At 56.6% G+C, this 16,337-nt stretch overlaps 1 protein-coding gene across 1 annotated transcript in view; it reads left to right on the forward strand.

Annotated features, from left to right (window-relative positions):
• The window catches only part of VAC14 (VAC14 component of PIKFYVE complex), a 59,703-nt gene that overhangs the window by 22,288 nt on the left and 21,078 nt on the right, over positions 1–16,337 (forward strand). The window contains exon 13 of the mRNA XM_086620810.1: positions 7,880–8,030. Within this exon, the coding sequence (XP_086476936.1) occupies positions 7,880–8,030 (151 nt within the window). The remainder of the gene's footprint in view (positions 1–7,879; positions 8,031–16,337) is intronic.

A 16,337-nucleotide genomic window follows, 5' to 3' on the forward strand; every position in this document is an offset into this window, starting at 1 on the left:
TCCCAGCCAGGGTTGCTGCTCTCCGCAGAGGAAATAGAAACGACCGAAATAGTAGGAGGAGGGGTTGGAGCTGGGTGGTTTTTGGGAACGCTGAGGACAGACTGAGCTCCCTGACCTGCAATGGCAGCGCCCGTTAGAGAAGGGGACGGGAGCTGCTCTCTTAACCATTACTCCCTACGGTATTCATATGCATGTTCACGTTGTCCTGGAGCAGATGGGGTCCCTGGAAGCTCTTGGCTCGCGGGCTGGGGATCGCTGGGTTAGAGCAGGGTCCTGTGCAAGCTTCTCCATCGGTTCTTTGGTGCAGCACGGGCTATATGTGAGTTTTCAAGGTGGGTTTTTTTTGCTGTTTTCATCCTGCAATGCTGCCCTGCCCCAAGGGATCCTGGTGAGGTTGAACATCTTTTTGTGGTGCAAGCCCAAAGCAAGAAGAGACCAGCGCTGGATGGAGCCAGATCCGTGCCCTTTAGGTTGTCAACACCCGTTTTTTGTTGTTGTTGGAGTACCACAAGGTGCTGCACCGCCTCTGCCGTGCCGAGCAGGGGCCGGCATCTCCCGATGCATCCGTGGTGGCCTGAGTCATCTCTGCTTTCTCTCCTCCTCCTCTTCCCACCCCGTTCTTCTGCACCGGAAAACAGACGGTCAAGAGACCTGGTTAAGATTCACAAAGGCAGCGGCGCGGAGACGTTGGAGCGAGCGGTTCCCTTTGATGCGTAGCCAAGCAGGGATACAGGATTCCTGGCTGTCGGATGCTGCACTGCGTCACCTCATGCCACTCTCCGTCAGGGAGATGCTCCTTTGAGATGCTCCCCTGCCTTTGAGACCTGCTTTTGAAGGCCATCTTTAAAAGCTCTGGTTAAAATCTGATGTGCTTAAAGAACTTCCTTATGGCCCCCAGACTAACGGGATCCTGCTGGGAGTGGGGTTTCCTGCCCAAGCTGCTCCTTCAGTCTGTGCGAGTCTCGCAGCCCCAACACCCACTTGAAGAATTGGTGTTAGAAGAGGTGAAAAACCAAAGCCCGAATGCTCTTTGGAAGCAGTGGGTTGGACCTTTCCACCCGTGGGTTAAAAGCACCACTGCTGGTAGGCGCGGCTGAAGAAGGCCTGTTCTTCAGATTATCTCCCTCTGCAAGCTCCTGGTGCAAAGGCAGCTTCTGGTGGAGCAGGTCAGTCCACTGGGTGCTTCCCAGCTGGACCCAGGTGCTCGGTTCAGGTGGACACAACAGGCAGTGAGGGCACCTCTGAGATGACCAGAGGAGTGATGCTGCTGGTTTTCTTTATTTGCTTTGTTTTCCTTTCTCTATCTTCAAAATGGAGTTCGGAACGGCTCGATGTCCAAGTGACGAGTGGTGTTGCTCAGGGGTTGGTGTAGGGGCCGGTGCTGTTTAACATCTTTTGTCAGCAATGCGGACAGTGGGATCGAGTTTGCTGATGACACCAAGCTGAGTGGTGTGGTCAACACACCGAGGGAAGGAATGCCGTCCAGAGGGACCTGGAGAGGTGAGCCTGTGAGAACCTCATGAAGTTCAACAAGGCCAAGTGCAAGGTCCTGCACATGGGTCAGGGCAATCCTGTGCACAAGCACAGGCTGGGTGGAGAATGGATTGAAAGCAGCCATGAGGAGAAGGACTTGGGGGTGTTGATTGAGGCGAAGCTTAACATGAGCTGACACGGTGTGCTGGCAGCCCAGAAAGCCAACCATGTCCTGCGCTGCATCCAGAGCAGTGTGGGCAGCAGGTCGAGGGAGGGGATTCTGTCCCTCTGCTCTCCTCTCCTGAGACCCCCCTGCAGTGCTGCGTTCAGCTCTGGGGTCCCCAACATCAGAAGGACATGGAGCTGTTGGAGCGGGTCCAGAGGAGGGCCACAAGAATGATCCAAGATTTAGATGAGATCTAAGGAAGAAATTTTTTACAGTGAAGGTGGTGAGGCACTGGCACAGGTTGCCCAGAGAAGTTGTAGATGCCCCATCCCTGGAGATGTTCAAGGCCAGGTCGGATGAGGCTTTGAGCAACCTGGTGTAGTGGAGGGTGTCCCTGCCCATGGCAGGGGGGTTGGAACTAGATGATCTTGAAGGTTCCTTCCAACCCAAACCATTCCATCATTTCATGAGTTGTTTCTTTACAGCCGAACGTGTTCCTGTTTGCTTATCTGCTCCTCTCAGCCTTGCTGGGGGTTGGAAGTTGTGCTGGGACTTTTGTCTGAGTCATGCAGGAGCGATGCATGAGGCAGAGCCTGTGTCTGACGTGAAGCAGGTTAGATTCTGGCTTCCTCTTAACTCTGCTAACGTGGAAGCCTACCTGCGTTCATTGCAGCAGCCTGGCGAGGCTTTGAATATAGCAAGAAGATCCAAATGGTTTCTTAGCTTGCTGTTGGCAGCTGTTATCTCCTAGAGCATCCTTCAGAAGCCTGCTCCTGGCGCTGGGCAGGGGTTGTACCTTCTTAGCTGAGCTGGGACTACCACTGCCTGTGGAGGTAGTGATGGACTTGAACCATCAAGTTCATGGCACGGCAAATCCAACCATGGCATGGCCATCAAGCCAGCTTCTCCAGGACAAGCTGAAACGTTTTGCCCCTCTCTGCAGTTCCCCAGTGTTAAACTAGGAGAGGAGGAACCCCACGTGTGGTGGTATCCTTGTATTCGTCTTTCTCCTTTGCTGTTATCTCCTCCACCCTTCCTACACGTCTCAGCGCAGGATTTTGAAGCCCAGGTCTCCGTATGATGAAGCTGAACAAAAGCTGGTGCCGACGGGAGCAGCTGCCTCAGCAGGGTTTGGTTTGGAGCGTGGCTCTGCTGGTTTCAGAGCCATCGTGCTCCAGCTCCCGGCCTTTAATTCACCACAGCTGAAATATCGTGACCCCGCGCAGAGCAGAGGGCGAGAACTAACGTCTGCCAAGAGGAGAGCTCTGTCATACATGGCTTTTATTTTAATTTCTTGGGTGCTAAAGCTTCTCTGGAGAGAGACTCAAAGCTACACAATACTGCAGTGGAGAGGCTCCTTGTTTTCAAGAGGGAAGTTACTCTGAGGGTGAGCATAGGACTGAAACGGTGGGGCACGGAGAGAGGGATGTCCTTCCTGTTGGCTGGTGGGAGGTGCGGTCAGCCCGGCTCGCCGTACGCAGAGGCTGAAGGTCTTACAGCAGGGTGGGGGTGACGCTTCCTCCGAGGGCGCAGGGTTGAAGGACGAGCCGTGCGCTGCGATGGGCAGGAACGGGAAGTTTCTCGAGAGCATAACCACAGGGAGCTTCTTGGCTCAGCACCGCTCCTGGACCACAATTGCATGTCCAGCGTATACATGTGCACGTAGAGTTTATACGTACACCAGATGATTAGTGGTGGGCTCAAGGTGGTGCTGGGAGAATTCCCGGGTGAAATCAGAGAATCACGGAATGGTTTGGGTTGAAAGGGACCTCAAAGATCATCTAGTTCCAATCCCCCTGCCATGGGCAGAGAAATCCTCCACTACACCAGGTTGCTCAAAGCCTCATCCAACCTGGCCTTGAACACTTCCAGGGATGGAGCAGCCACAACTTCATCCACAACACAAGAGAACAGAGTAAAACCACAGAAAACCTGCTGGCCGCAGAGCAGAGGCGATCCGTGGCCCGAGGAGCTGGGGCCAGGGTGGGACGGAGGTGCGGGATGCAGGATTTGGCGAGCTTGGCTTTGGGCGCCCAGCTGCCCAGGGTGCTGGGTGGGAGACAGGGTAGCAAATAAAAGGGAACCCTTTGGCTGTGGCAAGCGCTGGGTCTCCAGGTGCTGTGTTTGAAGGGGCTGCAAGGATCCATCCCACCACAGCCTGGTCCACAGGGATGCTCCGGCGCAGCTTCCGCCGCGTCCCCCTGGCTGAACCCATCCCTGCCCTCTTAATTCGTGAAGAAATCCCGCCTGCAACTGGCATCAGGTGGCATGTGGAGCTCCCGCTACGCTGGTGAAACACATGGAGAGAGGGGCACTGAGCTGTGACGCTGCTCGTGCGGAAGAGGACGGGTCGCATCCAGCTTGCGGCGTGGTTTTGGGGTGGCATTGCCCAGTGACCCCCCCAGACGCCGCTGCCTGCTGCGTTTGCTGGTGCGGTGAGCTTGTGTTAGCACGACCTGGCTGGGGACCTGAGAAGAGGTTTGGTTAAATTGGTGTGGGAAGATTAATGGTGGGTTTTCTTTTCTTTTTCCGTTTTTAAAGCCGGGGGAGGCGGAGGGAGGACGCACACAAGTTTGCTTTTCACACCGTGCGTGGCTGGGGCTCAGCCAGCCGCGCCGCTGGCTGCGCTTGGCTCCGGCACCGCCCGCCCACGCTTGCCTCCCCTCCCTTGGCTACAGCTAAAAGGTTTGGAGGGAGGGGGAAAAGAAAAAAATAATAAAACCAAAATAAAGGAAGGCCTCTGGCAGCGTGGGGCTGCATCGGAGCTGGCGGAAGCACCCAGCAGCATCCTTGGCTTTCCTGATCCCCACCGCATCGCTGATCCTGGTAATGCCAGGGGGGTTTCCACAGCCTCCCTGATCTTGGTCACCTTCAAAGAAGTGTTTTGCAGCCCTTAGCCTGCTTGTTTTCCATCTTGGGAGCGTCTTGCTTCGGCTGAATTTCCATCTTTTCCTTGGCAAGGGTAACCTTATCCCTGGTGTCATGTGCCCTGTTTCATCACCTGGGGAATACCCACCCTCTGGGACATCCCAGGCCACCCGGGAGCATCTCCCTGCTGCTTGCAGGCATTTTAATCTTTTAATTTCTTTTTTTTTTTTTAGTTTCTTTTTGTCGACTTGTCCATAAATCCCAGCAAGGGCAGCATCCTCAGGAGCTCGGTCCCTACCCTTGCCATCATGTGTGCCCTGGGAGCTGCTGCTGGTGCTCAGCATGTGCTGCGGGGTGCCAAGTCTCACTCCCCAGGGATCTGCAGTGGATTTGGGGGGGTCACCTCCCCTTTCCTCTGCATCAGACTAGGGCCAGCCCAGCGTTCTGGCCAGAAGTCCTCCCCAGGAGCATCGAGGGGAGGTACATCCATCTGCCATGTGCCAGTTCGGCGGCTGCTCTTTCCCCCGTGCCACCAGCGGCAGAGCCGGTCTCGGCTCCGTTCAACCAGAACAAGCGGCGAATGAACCTGACCTACATGCGGAGGAGCCGGAGAGACCGACCGTTTTCGCGTGGCCTCGAAAATCCCTGCGCTGGAGGCAACGCAGGGAGAAATGGCTTTAGACTGGAAGAGGGGAGATTTTGATTAGATCTAAGGAAGAAATTTTTTACGATGAGGGTGGTGAGGCACTGGCACAGGTTGCCCAGAGAAGCTGTGGCTGCCCCATCCCTGGAAGTGTTCAAGGCCAGGTTGGATGAGGCTTTGGGCAACCTGGTGTAGTGGAGGGTGTCCCTGCCCATGGCAAGGGGGTTGGAACTGGATGATCTTTGAGGTCCCTTCCAACCCAAACCATTCCATGACTCTATGATTCTCGCCTTATTCCCAGGGAGGAGAAGTAGCTGCTTATTTTATAACAGCTCGTTGATAAGTGTCTGATAACCAACTCCTCGTCCCTGGGCTGGGACTGGCTCACAGCATCGGCTGGGTCCCCCTGTCCATCTTGGTGCTCTTTTCCCTGCTCCTTCCAGTCCACACCACCAGACCCCAGGCTCTCCCGAAGCAGGGACACACCACCCTGTGTCCCATCACCACTGGAAAACCCTCACAGAGATCCCTTCTGGGCCGAGAAACCATCCTCAGTGGCTGCTCCTCAGGGCCGGCCGTCGGGATCACACCCTCACCCGGCAACTGGGAACGGCTCCGGCCCTTGCACTCTCGGTGCTGTCAGGTCCGACAGCCACTGGGCTCCTGACGGATGGGACCAGCTCACTCCTGGCGCAGCCAGCCCGTTGCCATGGCAATGGCAGGATATTGCTTTCTTACAGCCTCCTGGCTCGCACAAAGCCGGCCGCCGGCTCCGGCTTTGCTCAGCGCAGGGATGTGCGGCGCATACCAAGCGCTCCTTGGCTTTCCTCCGTCCCTGCCTGGGAACCCGCTCTGGAGCATGCCGAGAAGCAGCAGCAGGAGCTGGAGCTCCCAACCTCTTTCCCACGGCTGGAAAACCCTGGGTCTTCGCAGCCACCTGCTCCTCCTCTTCCTCCAGGTGCTCCTGCACCCATCCCTCCTGCTCCTTATTTCCTCCGTGGTTTTCAGTTGCAAAATCCAGCCTAGGCTGCTTTTTCCACCTCCTACCTGTGACCTACACAGCTGGTTTGAGGGGACACCCCTTGCCCTCTCCAAAGCTGGAGAGGTCCCACCGCACCTGTCACTGCTACCCAGGCAGCCTGGCCGGAGCATCCCGAGCCCAAAGCAGCATCTCAGAGATACAGGGCTCAGTACGTGGCTCTGGGAGGCTTGACCAAGGATCACGGATAAGACCTGGCTCTAAATGCTTTGGGAGGAGGCAGCAGGGGTGGGTTTTGCCCAGCCCAGGGTCTCGGTCCTGTTTCTTGATGCTGGTGAAGTCTATGCTGGACGATAGCTTTAGGTGGGGGTCGTGGCAGGGCGGTGGTCACGGGTGGCTTGTCAGCCACGTGTTGATACAGCCTTGGCACAGTGGGATGCGGCATCCTGGTTGCCTTGGCACATCTGCAGGGTTCAGCACAATCAGGAGCGTGAACAAGAGTCCCAGCTCTCACCCAACCCCAGTAACCAGTTTCAGCCAAAACCAGTGAGACTCAGGGTGTTTATTCCCCAGCTGTGAAAGCTTGAGACCCAAATTAGCGCATTCCCTTACTTGAAGGCTGCAAGTTCAGCTGAGCCACATGATTAGCCACCAAAGAATCCACACAGGCTTCAGGAGACCAGGTGTCACAAGTTCTGCTCAGGAGCATCCTCCGCTTGCTTGAAACGCCTCCAGCATCATGTTACCTGAGCCGCCAATGCTTGAACGCCAGGTGGAGGGGGAGGACCGAGGTCAATCCTCTGCCGGGGACCACGGGCTCCCTTCCCTGGAAGAGGACGAAGGCTGACGATGGCAACGAGGTCCCGTCCTCTTTCTGATTTTCCAGTGTCATATTTAAGTCCTACACAATCAAAAAAATATGTAATTGGCTTTTTTTGTTGGGAGAAGGGGTTTTTTTTTGATAGCTCTGGAGCTAAAACTCCCCTATAACTCTTTGTGAGAACACGGGGAGAGCCTGGGCCGCAGGGCTGGTGGGCGAGGGTGGGGGTTGGGACTGCACCGTGCTGGGGGCCGGTGGCTTCGACGTGGCCATCGGCCCTTCTCGGCAGCCTCGCTGCTCCGCTTGGAGCGTCGGGGTCGGCTGATGAAACATCCAGACCCAAGGACGTTTGAACGAAGGGGAACCCAAAAATAGCCTGAGACCTGAGAAGGGTTGAAGATGAAAAAAAAAGAAACCTCCACCCTGTAATAACTTCTCCAGAAACACTATATATAGACTAATTCGGTGACTTCTCTGGGGTCCTGCCCTGAACAGGGCAAGCAGGGGACATGGGGGGGGTGTGGACAGGCTGGTCTTGCCCCCGAGGGTGTCCCCGTGCTCCTGCTGGGCTTGTCCCAAACCCAGGGTTATGGAGGGGAGTGGGGGAGCACAGCCCAGACCTCCCCAAGATGGGATGGTGGAGAAGCCAGCCCCACTCCTGGCAGCCTAAATGTGGTTTAATTTCACCCCTAGGACCTGCAGAGCAGAAACTGGGTTTTTTTCCTCCCTTTTTCTCTTTCCTGCCCCATCCCCTCTGCAATCCTTTGAAATTTGCACTTCGGCCTTCGTAGCCCTCTTTTCCCTACTCCTTGCTTGATGCACCAGGGTTTGGTGTGTGCTTCCCTCCTCGCCCTCCCCGGCTGTGGCTTCGGAGCGGGATGAAGCTCCCGCTGCCGACATGCTCACCCCGTGCCCGCCCTCTCTCCGCAGGTTATCCTGAAGGACCTGGAAGTGTTGGCCGAGATCGCTTCATCCCCGGCGGGACAGACGGAAGCTCCTGGTCCCTCCGATGGCTCTGATGCACGACCCGGCCCGGTGGAGCTTCACGTCCCGGCCAGGACCGGCCAGCTGAGCTCCTCCGGTGAGTGCCCTCGGTGCTGCGGCTCCATGTCCCCGCTCCCCGGTGTCGCTCGGTGACACCAGTCAGATTTGCACAGGCGGAGGGAGAAGCCTCTCTCGTGGTAATAAATCGATATATCCGTCCCCACCCGGCATCGCTCGGGGACCGAGTCTGCCACGGCACTCACCAGGGCACTGTTTTTACTTCTATCACTCGTTCCTCTAGCTCACGTTTCGGGGATTTGGGACTCTTTAGCAGCAGGATGCGGCAGAGGCTGGCATGGAGGGAGGTCATTATTGTCTTATATTTTACGGGACCTTGAGTGCCAGCATCTTCTCTCCTTATAAAAGTCCTCAGAGCCTCCAAAAGCAGCTCAGGACAGGTTGCTCGGTGCAGCCCTGGGTGCCCAAACCACAGCTGGGTCTGCAGAGGGTTCAGCCGGTGCCTGTGCTGCCTGTTCCAGGCTGCCCACATTGACTGTGAACTGCTACGGTGCTCAGGCAGGAGCTTGGAAGAGGGATGAAGAGGGACAATCCTATTTTCTGGGGAACCAAGGGATAAAAAAAAAAAAAGCCTTTCATTAATCATCCCAGCACATCTGGAAGGTTTTTTTTCCACCTTCCCTTGTCTGTGGCTCATCCTTTGCAGTCGCTTGGCTGCCCCTTCTCCTCCACTGCTGCTGTTTCAGGGCCCTCCCTGTTGTGCTCCCCGGAGCGGGGTGTCCCAGCCAAAAGCACGTTTCACAGCAGCTTTGGATCACAACCCGAGCGCTGAGCCAAGGCTGCCTCTGCCCACGCAGGACGTGGCCACGGGACCTTGCAAAGCCACCGCTGGGGAGGGAGGCTTCGTTTCTGCTCCCCAGGCTTTGCTTTCTCTAAAGATCCCAAATCCCTCACCCCTCCTTGGGCTTCAAAAGGTCCCAGCACCAGCAACCGGCTCAGCTTGGGTGGGTTTGACTTGCAGATCTACCTGTTTTCACACTGTTTTCAGGCTCTGTGCTGGAGGGCTTGGGGGCTGCGATGCTGGCGACCTCCCCAAACCCCCTGCCAGCCTCATCCGTCTTCCTGGTGTCAGGAGCGAGACCGCCTGGGTGGAGCAGCTCCTGCGGCGCTGGCTGAGCAGCTGAGGAGCTGCGGTTCAGCTCCCGCTGATGGTTGTCTGAGGTTTCCTTCCTCGTTGGATGAGCTAAAAATAGCAGGCTGGATGGCGTGGGTCCTAACAGCTGCCGCGGCCCCGCTTAGCTCTCTGGAAGAGCGACTTGGCTTCTCTTATTCCAGCGTTAACGTTTGGAAAGAGTCTGGCTCTCCCCACCTTGAGCGGATCTGCTGGAGCCGGAGGTCCCGTTGTCCCAGCATGGGGGGCAACTCGCCCCCAGGCAGGTCCTGATGAGCTCTGGCTTCCTCACCTACTTTCCTCTTCTTTGTAACGCACTAGAAAATGTGTTTTTAGGAAATTTATTTAGGGCTGAGCTTCACGGGGTCGTTGGCTTTCACCCAAAGGCAGCTATTTTCGGGAAGGGGAAAAGGAGCTGGTTGGTTGGCCTCGAGCATTTGGGGTGGAGGGACGTGGCCCCGGTCCCATCTGGCTCTGACCACCCAGGGCTGAGCGTGGATCGGCTCCGCTGGGCTCTGGCTCCCGGGGAACGAGGGGTCGCAGCCGGGCCAGGACCCTCCTGGATTACGCCTGGATAAGCAGAGGCTCTTGGAAAAGACTCTTTTTGTTGGAGGGTTGGTTTGGGGGATGCTTTTATTTGGAGAGAGAAGGTGGCTGGTAGGAATCCCTGTGTCTGCGTGGTGCCAGGGTAGCGATGTATGGTGAGAGCGAGCGAACCCAAACTCTGCCCTTCATAACCCCGGGGGTTAAATGGCTCCGTTCCCTTCATCGCGCTTTAGACCCAGCTGCCATCGGAGCTGGCGGTGGGAGGAACGCTGCACCGGCTCAGCCGTCTCAAGTCTGCTCCTCTCCCACCTCTGGGACCCGTCCGAGCATGCACTTGGTGGCTTCCAGGCAAAGAACCATGGGTATCCTTAAAAGCCTTGAGCTGGCAGCAGGTTTCCACTCTCCATCCCAGCGCTCCAGGCTTTGCCACCCGAGCAGCGAGGGCAGGAGGGGAGGTGGAAGGGGCCGGTGCCCCCATGGTCTTCCCCTGCCGCTTCCTCTCGCTCCCTTTCTTCCCTCGGGATGTGTTTATGCAGTTGTTTCCCTGCCATTGAGTTCGGTTTCCTTCAGATGCTGGTTGATTAGTCAGGAAAGCCGTGTCCCACTTCCACGGCCCGTTCCCAGCTCCAGTTTTTATTTAGCCGCTTTGTTCTCCGGTTACGTAAGGTCAGCTGCCCTCGACGCCTTCGCCAAACACAATGAGCCGGGGCCGGCCCGGCTCAGCACCGCCTGGGAGACCCGACGTCTCGCCTCCCGACCTGCTCCGGCTGCCTTGGGAGAAGGTGGCTGGGTGCTGAACCCGCCCAGCCGACCTTAACACAGTCCACGAGGCTGTCCTTGGTTATCTTCTGCCCGCTTTTCAGGGATGAGGGCTGTGGGGCTGCGCCCCAGAGCTCCCCGCTCCTGGGAGCAGTGGTGCAAGAACCCATACGTGGTTTGTACAATGGGAATCCAGCTGCCTGCTTTGCTTTGAGGGTCTTTTGCCAACCGTGTAGAAGTTGGGACAAGTAGCAGGTGACCCAAGAATGGTTGTCGTCAACACCAGCCGGTCCAAAGAGCAGATTCTGCTCCTCTGCTCTGGTGAGACCCCTGCCCTGGAGCACTGCATCCAGCTCTGAGGTCCCCAACATCAGAAGGACATGGAGCTGCTGGAGTGGGTCCAGAGGAGGCCACGAAGATGATCCAAGGGCTGGAGCACCTCTGCTGTGAAGACAGGCTGAGAGAATTGGGGTTGTTCAGCCTGGAGAAGAGAAGGCTCTGGGGAGACCTTCCAGCACCTTCCAGTGCCTAAAGGAGGCATATGAGAGAGACGGGGACCAATTTCTTAGTAGGGCCTGTAGCAATAGGACAAGGGGTAATGGCTCTAAACTCAAAGAGGGGAGATTCAGACTGGATATAGGGAAGAAACTTTTTATGATGAAGGTGATGAAACACTGACACAGGTTGTCCAGAGAGGTGGTAGATGCTTCATCGCTGGAAATCTTCAAGGTCAGGCTGGACGGGGCTCTGAGCAACCTGACCTAGTGGAAGATCATAGAATAGAATCACAGAACGATTTGGGTTGGAAGGGACCTTAAAGACCATCTAGTTCCAGCCCCCCTGCCACGGGCAGGGACACCTTCCACTATCCCAGGTTGCTCAAAGCCTCATCCAACCTGGCCTTGAACACTTCCAGGGATGGGGCAGCCACAACTTCTCTGGGCAACCTGTGCCAGTGCCTCACCACCCTCAGAGGGAAGCATTTCTTCCTTAATCTCATCGAAATCTCCCCTGTCCCTGCTCACTGCAGGGGGGATGGACTAGATGATCCCTAAAGGTCCCTTCCAACTCAAAACTCTTCTAGGATTCTATGACAGCATAGGTGCAAGGCCTCCAGCCTAGTCTCCAGCTCTGCTCTCGCAGGGGAGGAGAAAGCCCCATCGCAACGGATGCCGATACCATCTGCCGCCTCGCACGGGGTAGCTCTCGCACACATCTCTTCCTTCCTTTCTCCACAGCTTTGTAAGGAGAAGCGGTTATGGCCCTTTGTTTCAGAGGAGGCACTTTCCTCTCCAGCTTGGTCCGGTCTCTTCTGCCCGGCTTCCTGCCGGAGGTCACAGGGACCCACTGAGCTATAGGATGTTTACCAGGAGGCCAGCTCCATACATGGGTCATTGGTCTCCACCGACAGTCCCTGGATGCTCCAGGACTTGGTAGATTACCCCAGAGGAGGCTGCTAAAAGTCTCTGAGAAATGTCATCTGTCGAGTGCGGACTTGCCGTGTCCCCACTGGAGAATGTGTGGAGCTCCAGAGCCTGGGCCAAACTGGAGACATGCGGGTGATATAGAGGGTTTCCTATCGACATTTTTTTGAGGGATTTTGTTCTCAGTGAGCCAAACCACTTTACGTTGTCTGTTGCTTTCTTTGTGTAATCATAGATCTGCAGAGTAGGACAAGGTCCCACCTCCACAAGGTCTGGAAAACGTTAGGGCAGGCTCTGAAGACACCAGATGAGAGTCCGTAGGGCACAGGAGCATCCATGAAAGGTAGGAAGGAAAAGCTGGCCCCTTGTCAGATGGCTCGGATTTGGTAAACTGGCCCTTCCAATGGTAGGGGAGGATAAAAGGGAAACCCTCCTCACTCATCATTCCTGCAGAAGGCAAGGAGATAGCCAACGTCACGCAATGGACCACTTGCTCCCAAAGGAGCCGGTTTCCAAGAGGTTCCACCGGATCAGGAGTGCGAGAGCAGGGAGCAGAGGAGCCAAGAAGCAAGAGAGGGAGGACCTGTTGCTCCTGAGTGCTCTGAGCATAACGCTCTGGTTCCTGGTGGTCGGTGGCTCTGCTGTCTCCTTCCCTCCTGGCCTGGAGCTGTTGAGGAGGGTTGACTCTCCGAAATGCTCTTCTGCCTCTTGGAGAGGAGGGGAGTGAGAAGAAAAGGGTGATTTGTTGCTTTTCTTGGATGTTCTGCTGCAACGATGCTGGGATGCTGTGGGAAAGCCCAGAAGAGACCATCTGGACCGTAGCCATAACCTAGCCAGCGTGCCTTCAGATCCCTCTGGAGATGGATACAGCACATGGCTGGCCGGGAAGGATGGGGATTCCCAATAAAAGCCCTGACTGCTGGTCTGCAGGGGCTGATGCAGGAGGAGTTGATGGTGCAGGTACCATTGCTCCTAGCCAAGTGCCCAGGGGTCGTTACTTTGCTGGGCTGCCTCAGTTTCCCCAAGACATTGCAAGGAATTTGAAGGAAGGGGGGGGGGGTGAGGAATGAGCTGAAAACAATGAAAATGCGTATCGGTGCAGAAATGGCCTCGCAAAGCCCATTCCCTGCTTCCAAATTATCTTCCCTGTGCTTCTTCTCTCCTCACTGGAGCCTCAGCCTGCTCCGAACTCACCACCGAGCTGAACCACTCCTGGTTTTGCAGCTCCGCTGGGTGTTTTCTTCTCCCGTACGTTGTCTGAGCTGTGCCCTCGGCTGCGTTTGCACTCATCGATTCCCTCAAACGAGGAGAACCGAGGCAGCAGCGCGCTGCTGACCTTCCTTGGGAACCCACCGGCGTGGGCATTGCCGCTGCCCTGCGCCGAGGCGGCTGCGGGGATCCGGAGGCTCAGCGCGGCAAAAGCCTCGTTTGGCATCAAAATATCTTCCCCAGCCCTTTCGGGGCGAGATGCTGGAGTCTTGGGAATTACAAACCTGTGGCTCTTCAGCCGGGAAGGAAGGGGAGAAGCATCCGTGTGCCCGGGTGGTTCTGCATGAGCCGGCTGAGCCCAGCCCGCGGCCATGCGATCCCAAATTTCGGTGGGTTTATTGCCTCGGCGGCATCCTGTGCCCCGGAGAGGGGAGAGCGGAGGTTTTGCGGAGCCCAGCCGAGCTGCCGACGCGTCCGCATCTGTTTCCAGCTACTCCCCGTGCCGGCGTTTTCGGAGGAGCGGGAGTGGGGAGGATTTGCCTTTTTTATGACTCTATTTTTATCCGGCTCTGCTGGGCTTCGCCACCCCGCGCGTGTGCGAAAGCTGAAATTCAAAACATCCTGGGAAGGCTGCCGGGGTGGGAGCAGCGGGGAAAGGCGCTGCGCGGATTCCCACCTCGACGCCCGGGGTTTCGCCCGGCACCATCTGGCAGCGCCGACTCCCACGGCTCGAGCCGAGCCCTGCACGGGATGAAGGCTCATGGACTGGCTTCGGCTGCTGCCGGCTTGATCCCACCGGCTCCCGAAGGAGCCGAGGAACGTCGTTCTCCGGGCTGAGCTGGGAACATGATGCCCCAGGGGAAGGTGCTGGATGCTTGGCCCCGCCAGCTCTTCGCTCGCCCTCCCTATATCCGAGCAGAAATTGCTTCAATTAGGGATTGTGGTAAATCGTTTTAGTTAAACCGCTGCCCATGCGGATACTCTTTAAAGAGTTTTCCCAGCTCCAGCTTGCTTCGAAAAGGAATCAATTCCGGTCTGATTTTCTTTAAATTTGGTTTAAATGGAGCTAAGCGAGTCCGCACCCGTTTTAATTAAGACCGGTTTGAAACCAATTATGGTGAATTAATGGAAGTTGCGTTTCTGCCAGGGGGAAGTTCAGCGCTTCGCGGCCGCGGTAGGAAAATCCAAGTTTGTGTCGGACTCTGCCAGGTCCCCCCCCCGACTCCTGGAGCAATTTGGGGTCATTTTGGCCACTGTAGGTCTCGAGATGGCTCAGCCCATCGAGCAGCCAGACGGCCCGAATGTTCCCGGCTGCTCCACAATATATATTTATAAGGGCCTTAATATAGATCCCTAATTGCCTGTCTCGCGTGATTTATAGCGGGGCCGCGTGAGCGATGGGAATGGCACGAAGCGGTGAGCGCTCGGGGATGCACCGGGGGGGTTTTGGCAGGTGTTGGCTGCGCTCCGCTGGAGCGAGCACCCATGGGTAGGGGGGACGGGCGCTGGCGTAGGGGATCCGAGAAGCCCGGTTGTGCGCCCAGGCTGTGGAGCTTGCCTCGGGAAAGGAGTTGGTAGCCCAGCATCCCGGGGTGCAGCAGGATGCTGTAGTCAGTGAGAAGGGTCCAGGCTGGCCGGGTGGCACAGACTCATTTTGGCCACGGAAATGCAATTCCCACCTGCTTTCCGCAGGTTGTTTCTACCAGCTCTTGTCTTCCTGTTCCCATGGGCCCAAAATTCCCGTTTTTTCTTATTATGGCTGATACCTGGGCTGAGGTTCGTCATTCCTTTGAGAAGGGATCTTTCTTCTCCCAGCTCCCTCCTCCATACCAGATAAAACACCCAAAAGGCAGCAGAGCCGTGCGATGCCACCAGCCCCGCTCCAGGCCCGTCGACAGCCGATCTGGCGGGTTACGGATCTGCAAAGTCTCGCTGCGGGGAAAAGCGAGGAGAGGTGTGAGCGTCAATTAATTAAGCCACAGTTTTTGTCACACTTCTCTCCGCTCGTCTCTCGTGCTTCGGAGGAACGCTTGACAAGCTGCTCCTACAGTTCTGTCGAGCCGGGGATGCCGTGGTGCTGAGTCTCGATGGTCTCGATGCTCCCAGAGGCAAAGGATGGTGAATCATGGAATTATAGAATGATTTGAGTTGGAAGCAACCCTCAAAGATCATCTAGTTCCAACCCCCCTGCCATGGGCAGGGACACCTTCCCCTACACCAGGTTGCTCAAAGCCTCATCCAACCTGGCCTTGAACGCTTCCAGGGATGGGGCATCTACACTTCTCTGGGCAACCTGTGCCAGTGCCTCACCACCCTCAGAGGGAGGAATTTCTTCCTTAGATCTCATGGAAATCTCCCCTTTCAGTTTAAAGCCATTGCCCCGTGTCCTGTCACTAAACACCCTTTTCCAAAGCCCCTCTCCAGCTTTCCTGTAGCCCCTTTAGGCACTGGAAGGCTGCTGGAAGGTCTCCCCAAAGCCTTCTCTTCTCGAGGCTGAACAGCCCCAACTCTCTCAGCCTGTCTCCAGAGCAGAGATGCTCCAGCCCTCGGATCATCTTCGTGGCCTCCTCTGGACCCGCTCCAGCAGCTCCATGTCCTTCTGCTGTTGGGGACCCCAGAGCTGAAGGCAGCACTGCAGGAGGGGTCCCAGGAGAGCAGAGCAGAGGGGCAGAATCCCCTCCCTTGACTTGCTGCCCATGCTGCTTTGGATGCAGCCCAGGACACGGATGGCTTTCTGGGCTGCCAGCGCACGGTGCCGGCTCATGTTGAGCTTCTCCTCAAGCAACATCCCCAAGTCCTTCTCCTTAGGGCTGCTCTCCATCCATTCTCCACCCAGCCTGTTCTTGTGCTTGGAATTGCCCCGACCCATATGCAGGACCTTGCACTTGGCCTGGTTGAAGTTGTTCCTGGGACGTGCAGACCATCACATCACACTTTCCTCTCCTAAAAAAACAGGACTAAGACTTGTTTTTGCTCTGCATGTCCCAGTCCCTCCTTGCTCCCAGCTCCCTGACCAGCTTCCTCCAGGCTGAACCTTTTGGGGAGGAGAAGAGTCGCTGCCTCCTCCAGTTCTTTCCTTTGGGATGCATTTTAGGATGTGTAATGGTGTGGGCTGTCACCGGACGGCATGCGGGACTGCGGTGGGGTACAAAGGTGGCTTTGCTGCGTGTGGGGAGCCCTGGGCAGGAGCTGCTGCCCATGCTCCTGCTGAGAGAGACCAGCCCCAGCAGCAACACCACCCTTGGTGCTGTGGGGGTCCGAGAGATGATTTTTGGGG

The sequence above is a fragment of the Tauraco erythrolophus genome, chromosome 15 (genome assembly GCF_009769465.1).
Source record: "Tauraco erythrolophus isolate bTauEry1 chromosome 15, bTauEry1.pri, whole genome shotgun sequence".
NCBI classification, from domain to species: domain Eukaryota; kingdom Metazoa; phylum Chordata; class Aves; order Musophagiformes; family Musophagidae; genus Tauraco; species Tauraco erythrolophus.